Source organism: Sinohyriopsis cumingii, chromosome 1, assembly GCF_028554795.1.
Source record: "Sinohyriopsis cumingii isolate HCF-2022 chromosome 1, ASM2855479v2, whole genome shotgun sequence".
In the NCBI taxonomy this organism is placed as follows: Eukaryota; Metazoa; Mollusca; class Bivalvia; order Unionida; family Unionidae; genus Sinohyriopsis; species Sinohyriopsis cumingii.
In genome coordinates this window covers 53766845-53782052 of record NC_142961.1, presented here as the reverse complement: position 1 = coordinate 53782052, position 15208 = coordinate 53766845, and the positions used below count along the sequence as shown (strand labels likewise).

Below are 15208 nucleotides of genomic sequence, written 5' to 3'. Positions count from 1 at the left end.
TAAACATGTAGTCCTACATGACTAAAGATCCAAATTAGAGATGTTGTCATTGTTTGAAAAGTATTCTGAAGCTCACATTGTCTTGCGTAACTTCAATTTCAAAAGGTGAAATTTATCAAAGTCTTTAGCCCTATTGGTCGTAGAACAGGAAAGCTTATGGGATGCCCTGATGTTCATCTTCCATCATCTGCTGTACATTCTTCATTATTGCTACTTATTCTAAACTACCTGGAAGATTGTGATGAAACTTTACACACACATTCATCCAAATGTCATTTTTGGCCTAGATGAAAATGGTGCAGTTCAGGCAAGCAGTATGGCTATGATAGCAAATGTCTTGAAAATTTTGTTATCATTATATCTCCCGAATGGCTGGTCATATCAACATAGGGTTTTCACCAAAAGACTTCTTATAATGTTTAGTTGGTCCTAAATCAAAATGCTGCTGCTCGACATACAATATGGCTACCACAGTGGCCATTTTGAAAATCTTGCTGTCTCAACTCCACTTGAATGAATGCTTGTATCAACCTGGGTTTTTCACTGAAAGGCTATTTATGATGTCTAGTCCATCCTAAATCAAAAAGCTGTCAGTCTCACATACAATAGGGATTTTCTAACAGACAATCTTCTTTTGTTAATTGTTAATTGGACTGCTCCAGTGGCCTAGTGGTTAGAGCATCTGCCTTGGATGCGGGAAGTCATGGGTTTGATCCTCGGCCAAGTCATACCAAAGACTTACAGAAATGGCACTAACAGCTGCCTTGCTTGGCGCTCAGCATTAAGAGGTTAGTGTTAGGACTGGTCGACCTGGTGTCAGGACAATGTGACTGGGTGGGACATTATGCTACATGTCTGCGGCATGATGCCCCAGTGCTAGATATCACTATAAACTGTCACACTGCATACATCGTAACGATATGACTGAAAATTGTTAAAGCTACATTAAAATCCAAATCACACACACACACACCTTTTGTTAATTGAATATCTTTTGAGCAGTAAAATAGTTATGTTTACAGTTACTGACAAAAGAAATGTCAAGACACATGAACAGTCTACATTTGTGAAATCAGAAGTTGTTTTGACTTGATATTTAAAGACAGCACCAGCATCTTTATGGTTAACATGTATATAAAATTTGTCCATTTATTATATACTTATAATCCCTCAAGAAACAACTTCAAACATTACTTTATGAATTTACCAATATTTTATTGTGAAATAGTTTTAAATACTTTTTAAGATTTTAGTGACCATTTGCAATTAGCACAAAACAACACGAGATACACCATTGTTTCATGTTCTATTAGGTTGGTATTAAAACTTTATTAGGGTAGAAAATGTAATTCATGCAACAAGGATGGACAAACAAAATGTTTTCTTCTCTATTTAAAATTCATAAAATAAATGGCAGCCAGCGATTGACAGTTTTGGTGCTGGAAGTAGCTAGACCACATCTGTTAATAATATTTTGTATTCATCTTCTTCATTTCCCCTTAATTTGCCAACTTTCTTGAAAAATTTGGCTAATGGTAATTCTCATGTAATCTAAAAATTGAAATATTTATGTACTATGTACTATTTAGTACATTGGGTATGTAACGTTTTAGTACATGTACTTTAAAATATTGATATAGGCTTAGATTTATATTTTGTTGCATTTTTTGCATTTTGCATTATATAATATCGATTCTTACTGTACCTCTTGTCTTTTATGTATGCTCAGTGGCAACCAACTTTAGGATGACTTGTGAACTAAGCACTTGATGTCAAAGGAAACTTTTTGGTCCTCATTGTTTATCTGATGCAGCTGTTGTATTAAAGTCTCTTAATTTTTTATTTTATTTTCTGAAAGTTTTGTTTAAAATTGCAGTCAGAAAGATTTCTAGTTTGAGACAACCCCTGTAACATGTACATAGGAGCAAATGCGCAAGTGACTTCATACCATACTGTTTATAATAATTTCATTGTTGCTGATAAAACATTATTGTAGACAACACACTGAAGCATTAAAGTTGCTATATGTCTGAACTAGACCCTTCTTTCTGGTCGAATCGATACAACCAAAAACATGTATTGTGTTGTGTGAGTGCATCTATTTTTAGAAAGATTGATTTTTTTTTTTATATAACCACTCACTTTTCATTACAATAATCTGCAGACTTATGGTCAGTTAGCTATTCAAACAGGCATGTGAATCTGCAAAGACATAATTGATATCAAAACCACATATAGTACATTTCGCCTTCGGCTACAATACAACACTGTCAGAAATTCCTGGCTAAAGCAAGGAGCATCTCAAAAGTTATAAACTACTGTTATTGTAAAACTAAAACATAGCAGGGTGAAGTTGTTTTTGCTTTCCTAACAGAAAAGGTGAACTTTTACATTTTTTGGGTGACTTAATTTCCCACTTTGCCTGGTAGCCTGACCCCTGCAGTTTATGTTTAAGTATATTCGGTACCTGTTTAAAGAATTATCTTCTTATGTCACATATCACGTGACTTACTGATTCATGTAACTGTCATGTAACATCCTTATGGACATTCTTAGCAAGCATCCTTATCAATTGTAAACAACCTCTGATTGGTTACATCCTTATCGACTGTAAACAACCTCTGATTGGTTACATCCTTATCGACTGTAAACAACCTCTGATTGGTTACATCCTTATCGACTGTAAACAACCTCTGATTGGTTACATCGTTATCAACTGTAAACAACCTCTGATTGGTTACATCCTTATCGACTGTAAACAACCACTGATCAGTTTCATGATAGTTTTTCACAACAGGATTGCAAGCGTGCAGTGTGTGAACTGAATGTCATGTGCAAGTGTTTGGGGTTTCAGTAAAAATAGAACCCAAAATTTTACACAGACATTAACTGTGAATGCAGACAGACAGATGGTTTGTCTTTAAATTTGTACAATTTTCAGAAGTTACATATATAAAAGTGTGTGTGTGATTTGGATTTCTAATGTAGCTTTAACAATTTTTCAGTCATATTGCTATGATGTCTGCAGTGTGGCAGTTTATAGTGATGTCTAGCACTGGGGCTTCATGCCGCAGACATGTAGCATGAGGTCCCATTCAATCACATTATCCTCACGCCAAGCTGACCAATCCTAACACTAACTTCTTAATGCTGAGTGCCTAGCAAGGTAGCTGCTAGTACCATTTTTATAAGTCTTTGGTATGACTCGGACGGGGTTCGAAAGCACAACCTCCCGTAGATGTGCTAACCACTATGCTACCAGAACAGTACAAAGATATAAAAGTGTTCAAGTTTTCTTCATTCAGACACAATATTTATAAAATGAATCCAGAATGCACATCTTGCTGTTTAATTTACTGAAAGTATTATGACAGGGCATGTTATTAATCATCACATAACCAGTCAGACAGACACATCACATACAACAGGGGGGTGATACAAATTAACTTTTTTAACATTATTTATCCAACCAGCATGACAAATTTTACAGGTTATAAATCATAATACACAAGTTTGTACCAAACAGCCATAGTTTTATGTACTTGCAGTGATAAAAAAAACTTGTACTCTTTTTTTATGTAGATTAGTAATGTCCCATTTTTTTCTGACTGGAATGTAATATTTTTGGAAATGACAGAGGAAATTAATGATTTTCAAACACATTTTATGTCAAAACTGTCTTTATTATCACAGTAGCATAAGAGCATATATATTCAGTAATATTTATGAGCAATTAAAGTCTGAAATGCTTTTCACAGCCTCTTTTCAACTCACACTAGCATCTGACAGTCGGCTGTACACACAGACACATATTGTCATCATGGTGCTGTTGGAGTAACTTCCTTTGTTTTCAGTAACAATGATGTATTTAACATTAAAGACATACTTGTAACTTGAGACTTTGTGCCAATGGCTGTCATACATGTATAAATATTAGCCAGTTATGACTCTTCTGTTTGAGTCAGATTTGCATGAGCCACACATCTCAAACATTCTTCCTCCACAACTACTTTTGTTATCTTCTACTGTCCAAATTCTTGCATCACTATTAACAGTTATATTTTCTTTCAGGGATACAATACTTTCTTGTATTGACTGTTTGCCCTGTACCTGGCTGCTATTATGATTATTAAAGTCTAATTTGTCATAGACACTCTTGAAATAGACGGTCACATGGCCTCGTATTCATTAACTGCTAGTATGTATATTCAGGTACAGTAAAGATTAGTAACTGACTACTTATTAATTACATCAATATGGCATCATAAATAATAGATTAAATTGCAGTAAAGCTAATTGATAGGATAAGTAATACTCAATGGTTAATTTATATATAAGATACTGCTTTCATTAGGAGTACTTCAGAGTTCTGTTGTGGGTTCCATCTTTGTCTTTGAGAAATTAGCACCAGTAGTTCATACATCAACCTTCATGCAAATATCAGTCACATCTTGAACTGAAACTATCATATCTCAATAATTTACAACTTATCCCAGCTGAAATCTTGGGTTTCTGAGAAAAAACATTAAAACCAAACCTGATTTGAGAAATGAATCCGCTGATTAATCCTTTCTTAGACTACAGTTTGAATACACTTTCTGTCTCAGAAGCCCATACATGAATTTTAGCATCCAGTAATTGATAAAATTCAAAGTAGAGCAGCTCAATGGGTCAGACTGCTAGAATAACATATAAGCAAAGCAAATTAGTTTGGGGATTTTATGCAAAGCAAATTAGGTTGGAGATTATATGCAAAGAAAATTAGTTTGGGTATTGTATGCAAAGAAAATTAGGCTGGTGGTTATATGCAGAGCAAATTAGGTTAGGGATTTTATGCAAAGAAAATTAGGCTGGTGATTAAATGCAAAGAAAATTAAGTTGATTATATGCAAAGCAAATTAGGTTGGGGATTATATGCAAAGCAAATTAGGTTGGGGATTATATGCAAAGCCAATTAATTTGGTGATTATATACAAAGCATATTAAGTTGGAGATTATATGCAAAGCAAATTAGGTTAGGGATTTTATGCAAAGAAAATTAGGCTGGTGATTAAATGCAAAGAAAATTAAGTTGATTTTATGCAAAGCAAATTAGGTTGGGGATTATATGCAAAGCAAATTAGGTTGGTGATTATATGCAAAGCCAATTTGGTGATTATATACAAAGCATATTAAGTTGGAGATTATATGCAAAGCAAATTAGGTTGGGGATTTATATGCAAAGAAAATGATGCTGGTGATTATATGCAAAGTAAATTAGGCTGGTGACTATATGCAAAGTAAATTAGGCTGGTGATCCCTTCAAGATGAATACTCTGGAGCTAGATTGGTTTTGTTCTACAAAATCTTTCGTAAACTTGTGGATATTATCTTTCCACCGTATGTTAACAACTGATGAAAATGACCAGATAACATGCATCCTTTCTCATTTTCCTATTCAGGAAGTGACCATTTATTATAAATATTTAATTTTTCTTCAGGACATTGTACAGTATAACAAACATTCACATAATATCACTAACATGATGGAGATTCCTTTTTGAAACAGCAATTCACATTTTCTATCATTTACATCCTAGAAACATTGTGGGGAGGGATATTTTCCTTAATTTTGATATTTAGCACTGTCATACATTTTCACCATTTTGCTTTTGCTCTTTCTTCTTTTATATTTTGTTACTAATATGCACAGACATGAATCTGAACAAAGTTCTTGAGATAAGAGAGATAGAGAGAGGGGCGGTGCTGAATGCTAGATAAGTAGACAAATTACAAAAAGTCATTGTGCAGAAATTCTTCTTTAACCTAATTTTTCCATAAATTTTGTTTACATGTCCAAATAAATTACACAGATATCATATCTGTTGCCAATATAATATATATTGTTTCTTATTATAGGAGCAGTGTGGTTTAAAAAATATATACCATGAATAAACTTCCTTGTCCCTTTCAGTCAGTCTATCTTGTGATCTTACAATGGGAACCTCATTTGTGTAACAATATGGAATGAATGATATGCAATGGGCTAGGTAGTGGTTTCCAGTCTCCCTATATGCTAATTTTGGGAATGTTTTACCCATTAGAGTTGGTACTGTTGTTTAGACTTCCCTGAAGATCTTGTTGATTTTTTCTGAGCATTTGCATATGTTATTATGCAGGGTAGTGTTGCTGTGTCAACATATATTGTATACATTGGAGACCAACTATTACATTTCAGGGATGAGTTGTGGGATTATGATTTTCTTTCCAAGCAGGATTTCTTTTTCTTTTATAACAAGATAACCTTATTTTCAACTAATAGACAAAATTAATTATTTCTATTTACAAATCAGAGGAAGAGTGTTTTTTTTAATCTTTTTGGGGGCTTACATTTAATTTTTTTTAAAATCCTAACCCCCCCACCAAAAAATTTAATGAATAGTCCATTACTTATAATGACTAATGATGATATTGTGTTTGCAGCATGTGAAAAGTATAATGTGCTTCCTCTTGCTCCTGAGGTTTACAAAGTCAAATACTGTTATCTAGTAGTTCTGAAATAGTTTTGCTGTGCATTAACTCTTGTTCCAATTAAATGTTCCAGATAAACATATCATATCAAAACATAATTTTACTCTCTTTTTATATAGATCGCAGTGAAAGTGCTATATTTCTGCTAAAACTTGATGCACCAGTGATGACATGTGACAATAAAGGCCAGACAGTCCTTTCATGGATGATTACAAAGATGCCTCCTGTGGTAAGTGGCAAATATTTGATGAATCAAAGGCCTTGATAATACAGTTATCACATGAACTAAATTCACAGATGCCTTATGCAATATAGGTGGAAGAGTGCCATCACAGAGTTAGGAATGTCTCTTATTTGAACCCATTGTATAGCAGTAGTGTGATCATGCCTAGATAACAGAGGTGGTAGCATACTCAGCTAGAGTCAGAGGTCATGCAAATTTCTCTTTTGAGCTACCAAGTCACGTGATTATGTTTGGAAAAACAAAATTTCCCCAAAATGCATCCATAACAAGAGAATGGAAGGAGGATGTATTTTCAAACACATCTCAGGTTGTCTCATTTGAAGGAACATTCTTATTTGGACAAGTTTGAAAGTTTACTGTTGCCTCTGGCAGGGTATAAACAAGCAAATAGAAGGTTTTACTGCATAGTTTAATTCATTTAGTGGGGTATACTATGGCTACTGTTGCAGTTACATACTAGTAGTTATTCAGAAAGCAAGATTCAGGGGATTGTTCAGTTTGGTTTTGTGTTTTGTGGCACAGCAATGCAACTAGCAGTAGGCTTATTAAAGCTGAGAGAGTTTAAGTAAAGTGCCTTGACCAAGAACACACCAGGGTAGCTGACCTTTGCTAATCTGATGTCAGATTTGAACCTGCATCCTTTTAGTCATAACTGTAGGGGAAATAACTAATGATGATTATTGTAGCTCTTCATCTTGAAAAAAGCATTAAAAATTTTCCGACCTATATAAAATATAGAATATATGAATACTATTATGCTGTGTCATTGATATACCATGAAATGTATACATTTTTTATTAATGGGAAATGAAACTTGCCAAGTTTCCTTTTAATGAAAAATGAATACAATGAGTGGTATATCAAATATACAGTGTACATACTATGCATATATTTTATTTATATCGCATGCAAATACACATACTAGCATTTACAATCTTTTGTGGCTGTTTACAGTCCTCTTTGCAAATCTATAAGTTGTTCCTTTTCTTTTTTAGAGTTTCTATTTTCATTCATATTGGTTAAATAAATACACTTAAATAATACAGCATGGTTAGGTTCCTGAACAATGAATGTGCAGCCATTCACTTACTGTTGAGTATATTGAAATACACGCAGAACATAAACTAAGCAAAATGATGAACCAACAAGAGGTAATTCAAACGTTAAAATTTATTTATAATTTACCTAAGTAATTATTATGATTTAATTAACATTGCTACGAACCATACAGTCATTTTTATCCTCCAGCTCTCTCTCTAACCATACCATTGGTTGGTTTATCTGTAAGTTTACCATCATTCATCTGTCCAGAGACATCATTGAATGACATGAAAATGAACTATGCTTGTTTTTTTTTGTCACAGATTTTGTCCATCTTGCTATTGCTTGTGTGTGTGTGTGTGTGTGTGTGTGTGCGTGTGTGTGTTTAAGACAGAGAGAGAGAGAGGGAGGGAGAGAGAGAGAGAGAGACCAGTAACCTAACCTATGTTATGCAGACTCTTCATATCATCCTTAAATATCTTGAAAGCAGAAAAGAAACTATAACTAACTCTGGCAATGATAGAATAACTATTGGAATTATAAACTGAGAACATACATTAATACCAGAATCCATTTAACATCAGTGAGGCTGTTATTGATATCCGTCTCGAACCTCCTATATACTCAGGACTTGAAGAAAAATGTGTACTTGAACACAAGCAGGGTGTGTACATTTGATGAAATTGATAATTATACACACCAAGAGTCATTAAATAGCTATGCAAATGTGACAAACTTTAATGGTAATGCATTTAATGGTGATATGATTCAGTTGTTGCATTAGTTCAGTAACTTCTGAAATTTTATGACTTTTTCCTGCTTTGGACTTAAGATTTGTGGGCAAAACTGTTTAAGTAGAACTGTACTAAAATGGCTAGACATGCACAGTGCATATTGCATGTGCTGATTTGTATATGCATGCAGATCATCTGATTGGAGGTCCACACTGTTTTAGCAAGTTTTGCAATCTAGTGTGTATGTGTGTCTGTTTATGTGGCAGAAGCCCGTCTGTACAATGTTTGCTTGTTGCAAAGTTCAGCCTATATTTGCATCTTGACATTTATTGGATGTTAGACTTTTATTTGAGGATTAAAATCAAGTTATTCTAGGTTGTTTTAAATTGATAAACTGTCTCCCTTCTACCCCTTGCTTTCAGTAATGGTGCATTTTATATACAATAGAACCTGTCTTGAAAGGCCACACTGTCTTATAATGTTATTTGTTATTGAAGAATAACTGCAGAAGGCATTCTATACTATTTATTAAATACAAGTACAGTTAGGAAGGGGAGTAAATACTGCCCTGAAAGTATTTTTCCCATGTAACATAAACCCTAGTGAATGTAAAACATAAACCAGCTGCTGGTGTATATCAGTTCTAATCCAGTATGGAATATCTGATTACTTTTACTCTCAGGTGATATTACAAAACTAATTAGATTAACGCTTACACTACAGTCTGCCTAAAAAATATGGTCTCTCACAACAGGTGATCACATGACTAGTCACAACATCAATAAATCTTTCTTGGTGAGCCAGTTCTTTCAATATAGTTGGTCTCTCATAGCAGTGGTTTTTCAAGACAGGTTTTACTCTACTTTCCATTAGAAATACACATGGCTCCATTAGTACAAAGGAACTGTACAGAATATTCTACCTATAATGGTGCAGTGGAAACAAACAGTACAAGCTGTGAAAACCTGACCTAATATGAAGATTGTTTAATTACCAGTCATGTTGGGTTTATCGGTCTCTATTAGAAATGCATGAGAAAACAGTACAGCTCAATAGCAAGTATTATTATGGTTATAAACTGATTATGGTTGAGAGAAGGATGAACACAGACTAGGCCTCAGTTTCACCAACAATGTCTCATATGTTATGCATATACTTATGGAATTTCATTAGGTTGGATTTAAATATGAGCCAATCAAATTACTGGATTCAGGACTTAAATTAATGTCTAGGCTTAACGTAAAATTTGTTGTGAAACTGATTTGATGGAAAACAAAATATTGAATGGATTATATGTGAGAGATAATTTTTTGAGGAAGGGTACCAATTCAGGGACTTGACGTTATCTATTATTTATACGCAACATTCAGAAATATTTAGTAAAGATGGAATAGTTAGGGTTTACATACATGTCAATTATTATTTTTTATACAGGCACAGGAAGGGCTAAAACAGTTTCATACAACAGACCGACCCAACAGAAAACAGTATTTCCACTTGAATTATCTTGTTGAAGACAGAGGTTTGTAGAGCACTAAGTCTTTGTTAATGTCTGTCTTGAAGAGCAGCATTTTAACATGGCTTGACATACAGCACTTGTTTTCATTTCTCATTTTTTCATTAGGTCACTGTTCCATATTTCTCATTTTAAGAGGAGACTACACACTCAGACACAGACCTAATTACAGCTTTCCCTCAACAACTTGCACACAATAGGGTTAAGAAACATAGACTGCACTATAAGTGAGGGCACTAGTTACTGAGGTACCTTAAACTTATTTAAATGGCGATTCCATCCCTGCTGGACTATGAGAAAAATGAATGGAAGGGGAGTAACAGAAATGTCTAAATACTGAATATTCATTTAGGGTATAATTGTCAATAAAGAACTTTTACTAATGAATTTGTTGCTCTTTTTATAAACTACCATTTTTTTTCAAGATACCCAGCCTCTAAAAGATCATTAACATCATTACTCCTAGCAGTTTCATTAGCCATGATGTGTATGCGAAAACATCGTGTATTACATCCCGGCTTTTTATTGTTGTTGATTCACAACAAAACAATATTCCTTTTATTCAAAAGTAGGGACATTTATTTCATGAAACAACAATCAACATCAGAATTTTATTTTTTTTAAATTGTTCTGTTGGTCAAATATTGATGCTGTGATTTCATTGCAAGTAACAGTGAAGCTTCTTCTCATCTTTGAGGAAATCTCTTAATTCAGCAATTTTAGGATCACTACAAGATCAGGAAGTCACTTCACCACAATAAACCATATCTGTGAAACAAAGCTTTTTATTCAACAAATTTCACTTGGTTTCCTTGCTATCTTTGATCATATTTATTAATGATTAGTTTAATTATACTACTTGCGTATTCATTTTTATAGCAGTGTTTGCTCAGTTGAATTGAGTTTACCTGATTCATGACTGTGACTTCTAGCACATAACGCAGGTAGAATTTGCATGCCTTTTAATTTTCTTTCATTCCACCTGCTTTATTTGATTTGATTAAAAAAATGTAATAAACATGATAATACAAAGCAGGTCTACTTTTAATTGAGTGTAACAGTACAACAAATACTTTCACAAGTTGGAGACTAAAACACAGTTGGCACTTAATTAGGTTCTCACAGAAAGGCTTGTGGTTTTATTTACCAATTTTGATCGCGATTTTTCTTCACATTCAACAGATTTGTTACCACGTTGCAGTACAGGAATTAGCGCAGTGTCCCTACACCCTCTTCACCTTAGGGACTTAGTGACATCTGCACACTCTCCAGCTCAGAGTATCCCCGATGATGCTGTCTCCATTCTGGTCGACTCACATGTTATGCCCACTCCTACATCTTTGTTAGATGTTGAAGAGAAGGTATAGTCATGTGATAAGACAATAAATGAAGTCTGTCACCTCTTACCTCCTGACTTGTGCCCAAAACCTGCCACACAGTCCTAAAAGATCATTTCCAGTCTGGAAAAGATCTTGGGGGCTCAACCTCAACTAGACCTCCTCTTCCTTGACATTCTTCTACAGTTAAGGAAATTGCTGAGAGGTTTTCAGTGGGCCAAAATTTTAATCGACTAGGTCAAGGGTGCGTCATTACCTTCTTAATGTTGTGACTTATCAGGTACATTCCCCAAAGTTTCCCATGAAACCTCCCCAACTTAATGCTCATGCATCCAAGGTGGGTATTTCAAGTGGACCGTGGGCATGCCTTTCTATAAAAGACATTAAAGTTATGGAACAGAAACTCTGTCAACTTGTCGCCATAGCTTCACATGTCAACCTTTTCTCAAATGCTTCTTATAGTATGCTGAGAGAATCATCCTTGAACCCAGCCACCCTTCAACGCATGCTGGATGCTGTGGCCAAGATATCTCGGCATGCCTTTTCTGTATCTATGGTTTTGTTGGCAGAACTTCTTCACATCAGCTGTGATGTTGCTTTGGAGTCCTCAAAGGTACTACTCGATCACAATAAAGACATCCTTAGGGCTGCTCCACTTGAAGTCAAGAGTCAGTTTGGAGGCATCATTCTTTTGTGGCTTCTCAAGACTTATTATATCATCAACATAGATCCTTCACCTCCACTCCTGGCCCATCGCAATCAGCCAGGAAGCATGTCAATGTGAATCACCCTCAAGGACCTTCTGCCAAGTTCTTCAAGCAGACATAGCCTCAGCCCAATAGGCAACCTCAAAATGGACCTCCTCATCTCTCCGGCTCCCAAAAACAAAAAAGAAAAACAGACATACCTGACGAACCTGGAAAGTAAGCAGACAGTTTTCACAGCCCCCTTCTTTTCCCAAAGGAGAGGATGGGGGACAGCCATACGGACTTGAGCCTTCTCCTATTGCACATCCCTCCTCCAGGCATTACTGTTGGAGCTTGCCTAGGCCTCTTTCCGAGGCCTGGTCAAGCATCATGGACAATGGTTGAGTCTTTTTAATAGTGAACAAGGGGTACCAACTCCAGTTTTGGGAACTACCTCTTTGATCCAGGACTCCCATCTGTCTTCACCAATCCAATCTGGTGAAATAGAAGGAGGAAGTGCACATCTCTTACATAAAGTTGCAGTCAAGAGGGTCCTGAATTATGAAACCCATATTCTTGAATCATCCTAGTCACCAAGAAGATTGGAAGGTTTTGCATTATTATTTTGCATTAGTTTTGCATTATAATCATCCTCTCCCCATAAAACCAGTTTCTTCTGGAAAAATCTTTCAAGATGGAAACCACCCCCTGAATCTAGAATGCGCTTTGACTGTCCGTTTGGGCAGTCTCCATCAACCTTCAGGATGCCTATTTTAACACATCCCCATATTTTCTCCTCACAGTAAATATCTCTGGGTTTGCTTAGACCAGGATGTTTTTCAATTCCAGGTTCAACCATTCTGAATTTCTTCTGCACCCATAGTATTCACCCGAGTTATGGGAATAGTGTCAGGATACCTCCAGTTACTGATAATACCAATTCTCCAGTATTTTGATGACTGGCTGATCCACAATTAAAATCCAGTCCCTTCATCAGGATCTGTACCGCTGTTGGTCTGTGGTAAATCATTCAGATTTTTTTCCCAACCTCGAGAAACAGAACTTACTTCATCGCAAGACTTTGTTTACATGGGGATGAATTTCCTCACAAACCAGAACTTAGGGTCCCCTGTTTTGGATAAATCAAATCCTAACCCAGTTAGGGATGCTATGAGAAAAACCATCTTTGTCTGCTTGACTGTGCCTGTCCCTTCAGGGAACCTTGAATGCCACTTCCAGCTTGGTTCTGTTAGGAAGTCTTCATATGCGACCTCTACAATTACTTCTTCTCGCAAGGTGGAAACCTCACAAAGATTCTCTATCAGCAGTGATATTTCTAGGACCAGCATTTCATCACTATTTGAAGTGGTGGTTGAATCAAGATAGATTCATGCTTGGAGTCCCCATGCATGCACCTGAATCCCACTCCTATCTGCTCGCTGATGCATCAGAGTACAGTTGGGGTGCTCATTTAGAACCAAAGGGCATAATTCTCCAGACACTTTGGACCTAATCTGAATCATCCCTCCACATAAACAGCCTAGAAATGAAGGCTGTATACCCATGCATTGTAATGGTATCGACAGAATAAGGGTTTGATGTGTCATGGTCTCTTGCAAAAACATGTCCATTGTAGCTTATCTCCGACATTAAGGATGTACATATGCCCCTTCTCTTTGTGTGTAAGTCTGGAACCCCCTGTGCTGAGCCACCTCAGAGAACATTACAAACAGAGTCCCACATATTCTGGGCAAGAAGAATATTTTGGCAGAGAGTCTCTGAGAACTGGCAGAGCCATCCTCACAGAAGGGACTCCTCACTGTTCTGTCAAAGAGTCCCTTTTCTTACTTTGGGAAAGTGGATCTATTTGCAACCAGGCTCAACAATAGACTTTGTTTTTACACTTCTTCTGTCCCGGATCAAGGAGCATGGGCAGTGGATGTGTTCAGTCTCAAGTGGGATTGGCTGTTCGCTTACACCTTCCCACCCTTCCAACTGATTCCTCAAGTTCTGCAAACATTCTGAACTTCCACTTCTCAGATCATTCTCACAGCCCCTCTGTGGCCTCAGTGCTCATGGATCAACAATCTTCTGGACTTGTTGATCACTTGACCCTGGTCTCTTCCTCCCAGGAGGGATCTTCTTTCACAACACTGGAGATCCTTTCTCAACAACAGTCCACAAATACTCCACCTTCATGCTTGGCTCATCTCAAGCAACCTCTCCATTGACATAGATGAATTGCTGAATAATTGTTTTACAATCTCATCTGTGGTTGTTCATATTGCCCAGTTGCATCATTCAGGCCAGGAGAGCTTCTACATTCAAGGTCTGTGATGCCAGGTGGAGAATCTTCTGTGATCGGTGCATTAGGAAACATGACGATCCTAGCTAACCCTCTAGAACTTCTGTTGCTGTTTTCTGTTTGTATTTGTTTGAGAACAAAAAATGTTCTGTATCCACTATCAAGGGCCATAGATCTGCCATTTCAGACATGCTTAAATTCTCACAAAGCATGGCTGTTGGTTCGGATTCGCACCTTACTGATCTTTTATTAAGTATTCTGAGCTGCAGAGACCTGTCTCATGATCTCTTATGCTTTGATGGAATTTTTCTTGTATTTTATGGTCATTAACCAAAATCATAAGTGTTTCTACTTGTCCTTCTCTCAGCAGGATGACAAATTGAGATTCGTGCCTTATCTATTGACACTGGCTGTCTCTGATTTAATGGGAATTATGATTTAGTTTCCCTTCTTTGTCAGCTGGGATTTTTACCCAAAAATAAACTACGTTCCATAGCTCCTCTACCAATAGAAATTCTAGTCTCAGTAGAATCTCTACTGCAGATGATACCAATAGACTTTTATGTCCCATGAGGGCACACCATTTCTATCTTAAGGCATCCAGAGTTTAAAAAAATGGTAGGAAGTGTCTTTACCTCCTTCTCAAGGGCTCTGTAGACATTTCAGCTGCAACTATTTCACAATGGATTGTCACCACAATCAAAAGAGCATACCAGTCTTTTTGATTGAGACCTTTCCTTTATGAAACTTAGAACCCATGAGGTTTGTGACATTACTACCTCCTGGGTCTACCTTAATCACTCCTCCTTGGAGGACATCAATGTGGCATTCCCAT

At 36.2% G+C, this 15208-nt stretch overlaps 1 protein-coding gene across 1 annotated transcript in view; it reads left to right on the top strand.

Annotated features, from left to right (window-relative positions):
- LOC149806884 (uncharacterized) overlaps positions 1-15208 on the top strand; it is a 183864-nt gene that overhangs the window by 55247 nt on the left and 113409 nt on the right. The window contains exons 6-7 of the mRNA XM_089931672.1: positions 6630-6739; positions 9964-10051. Of these exons, the coding sequence (XP_089787798.1) occupies positions 6630-6739; positions 9964-10051 (198 nt within the window). The remainder of the gene's footprint in view (positions 1-6629; positions 6740-9963; positions 10052-15208) is intronic.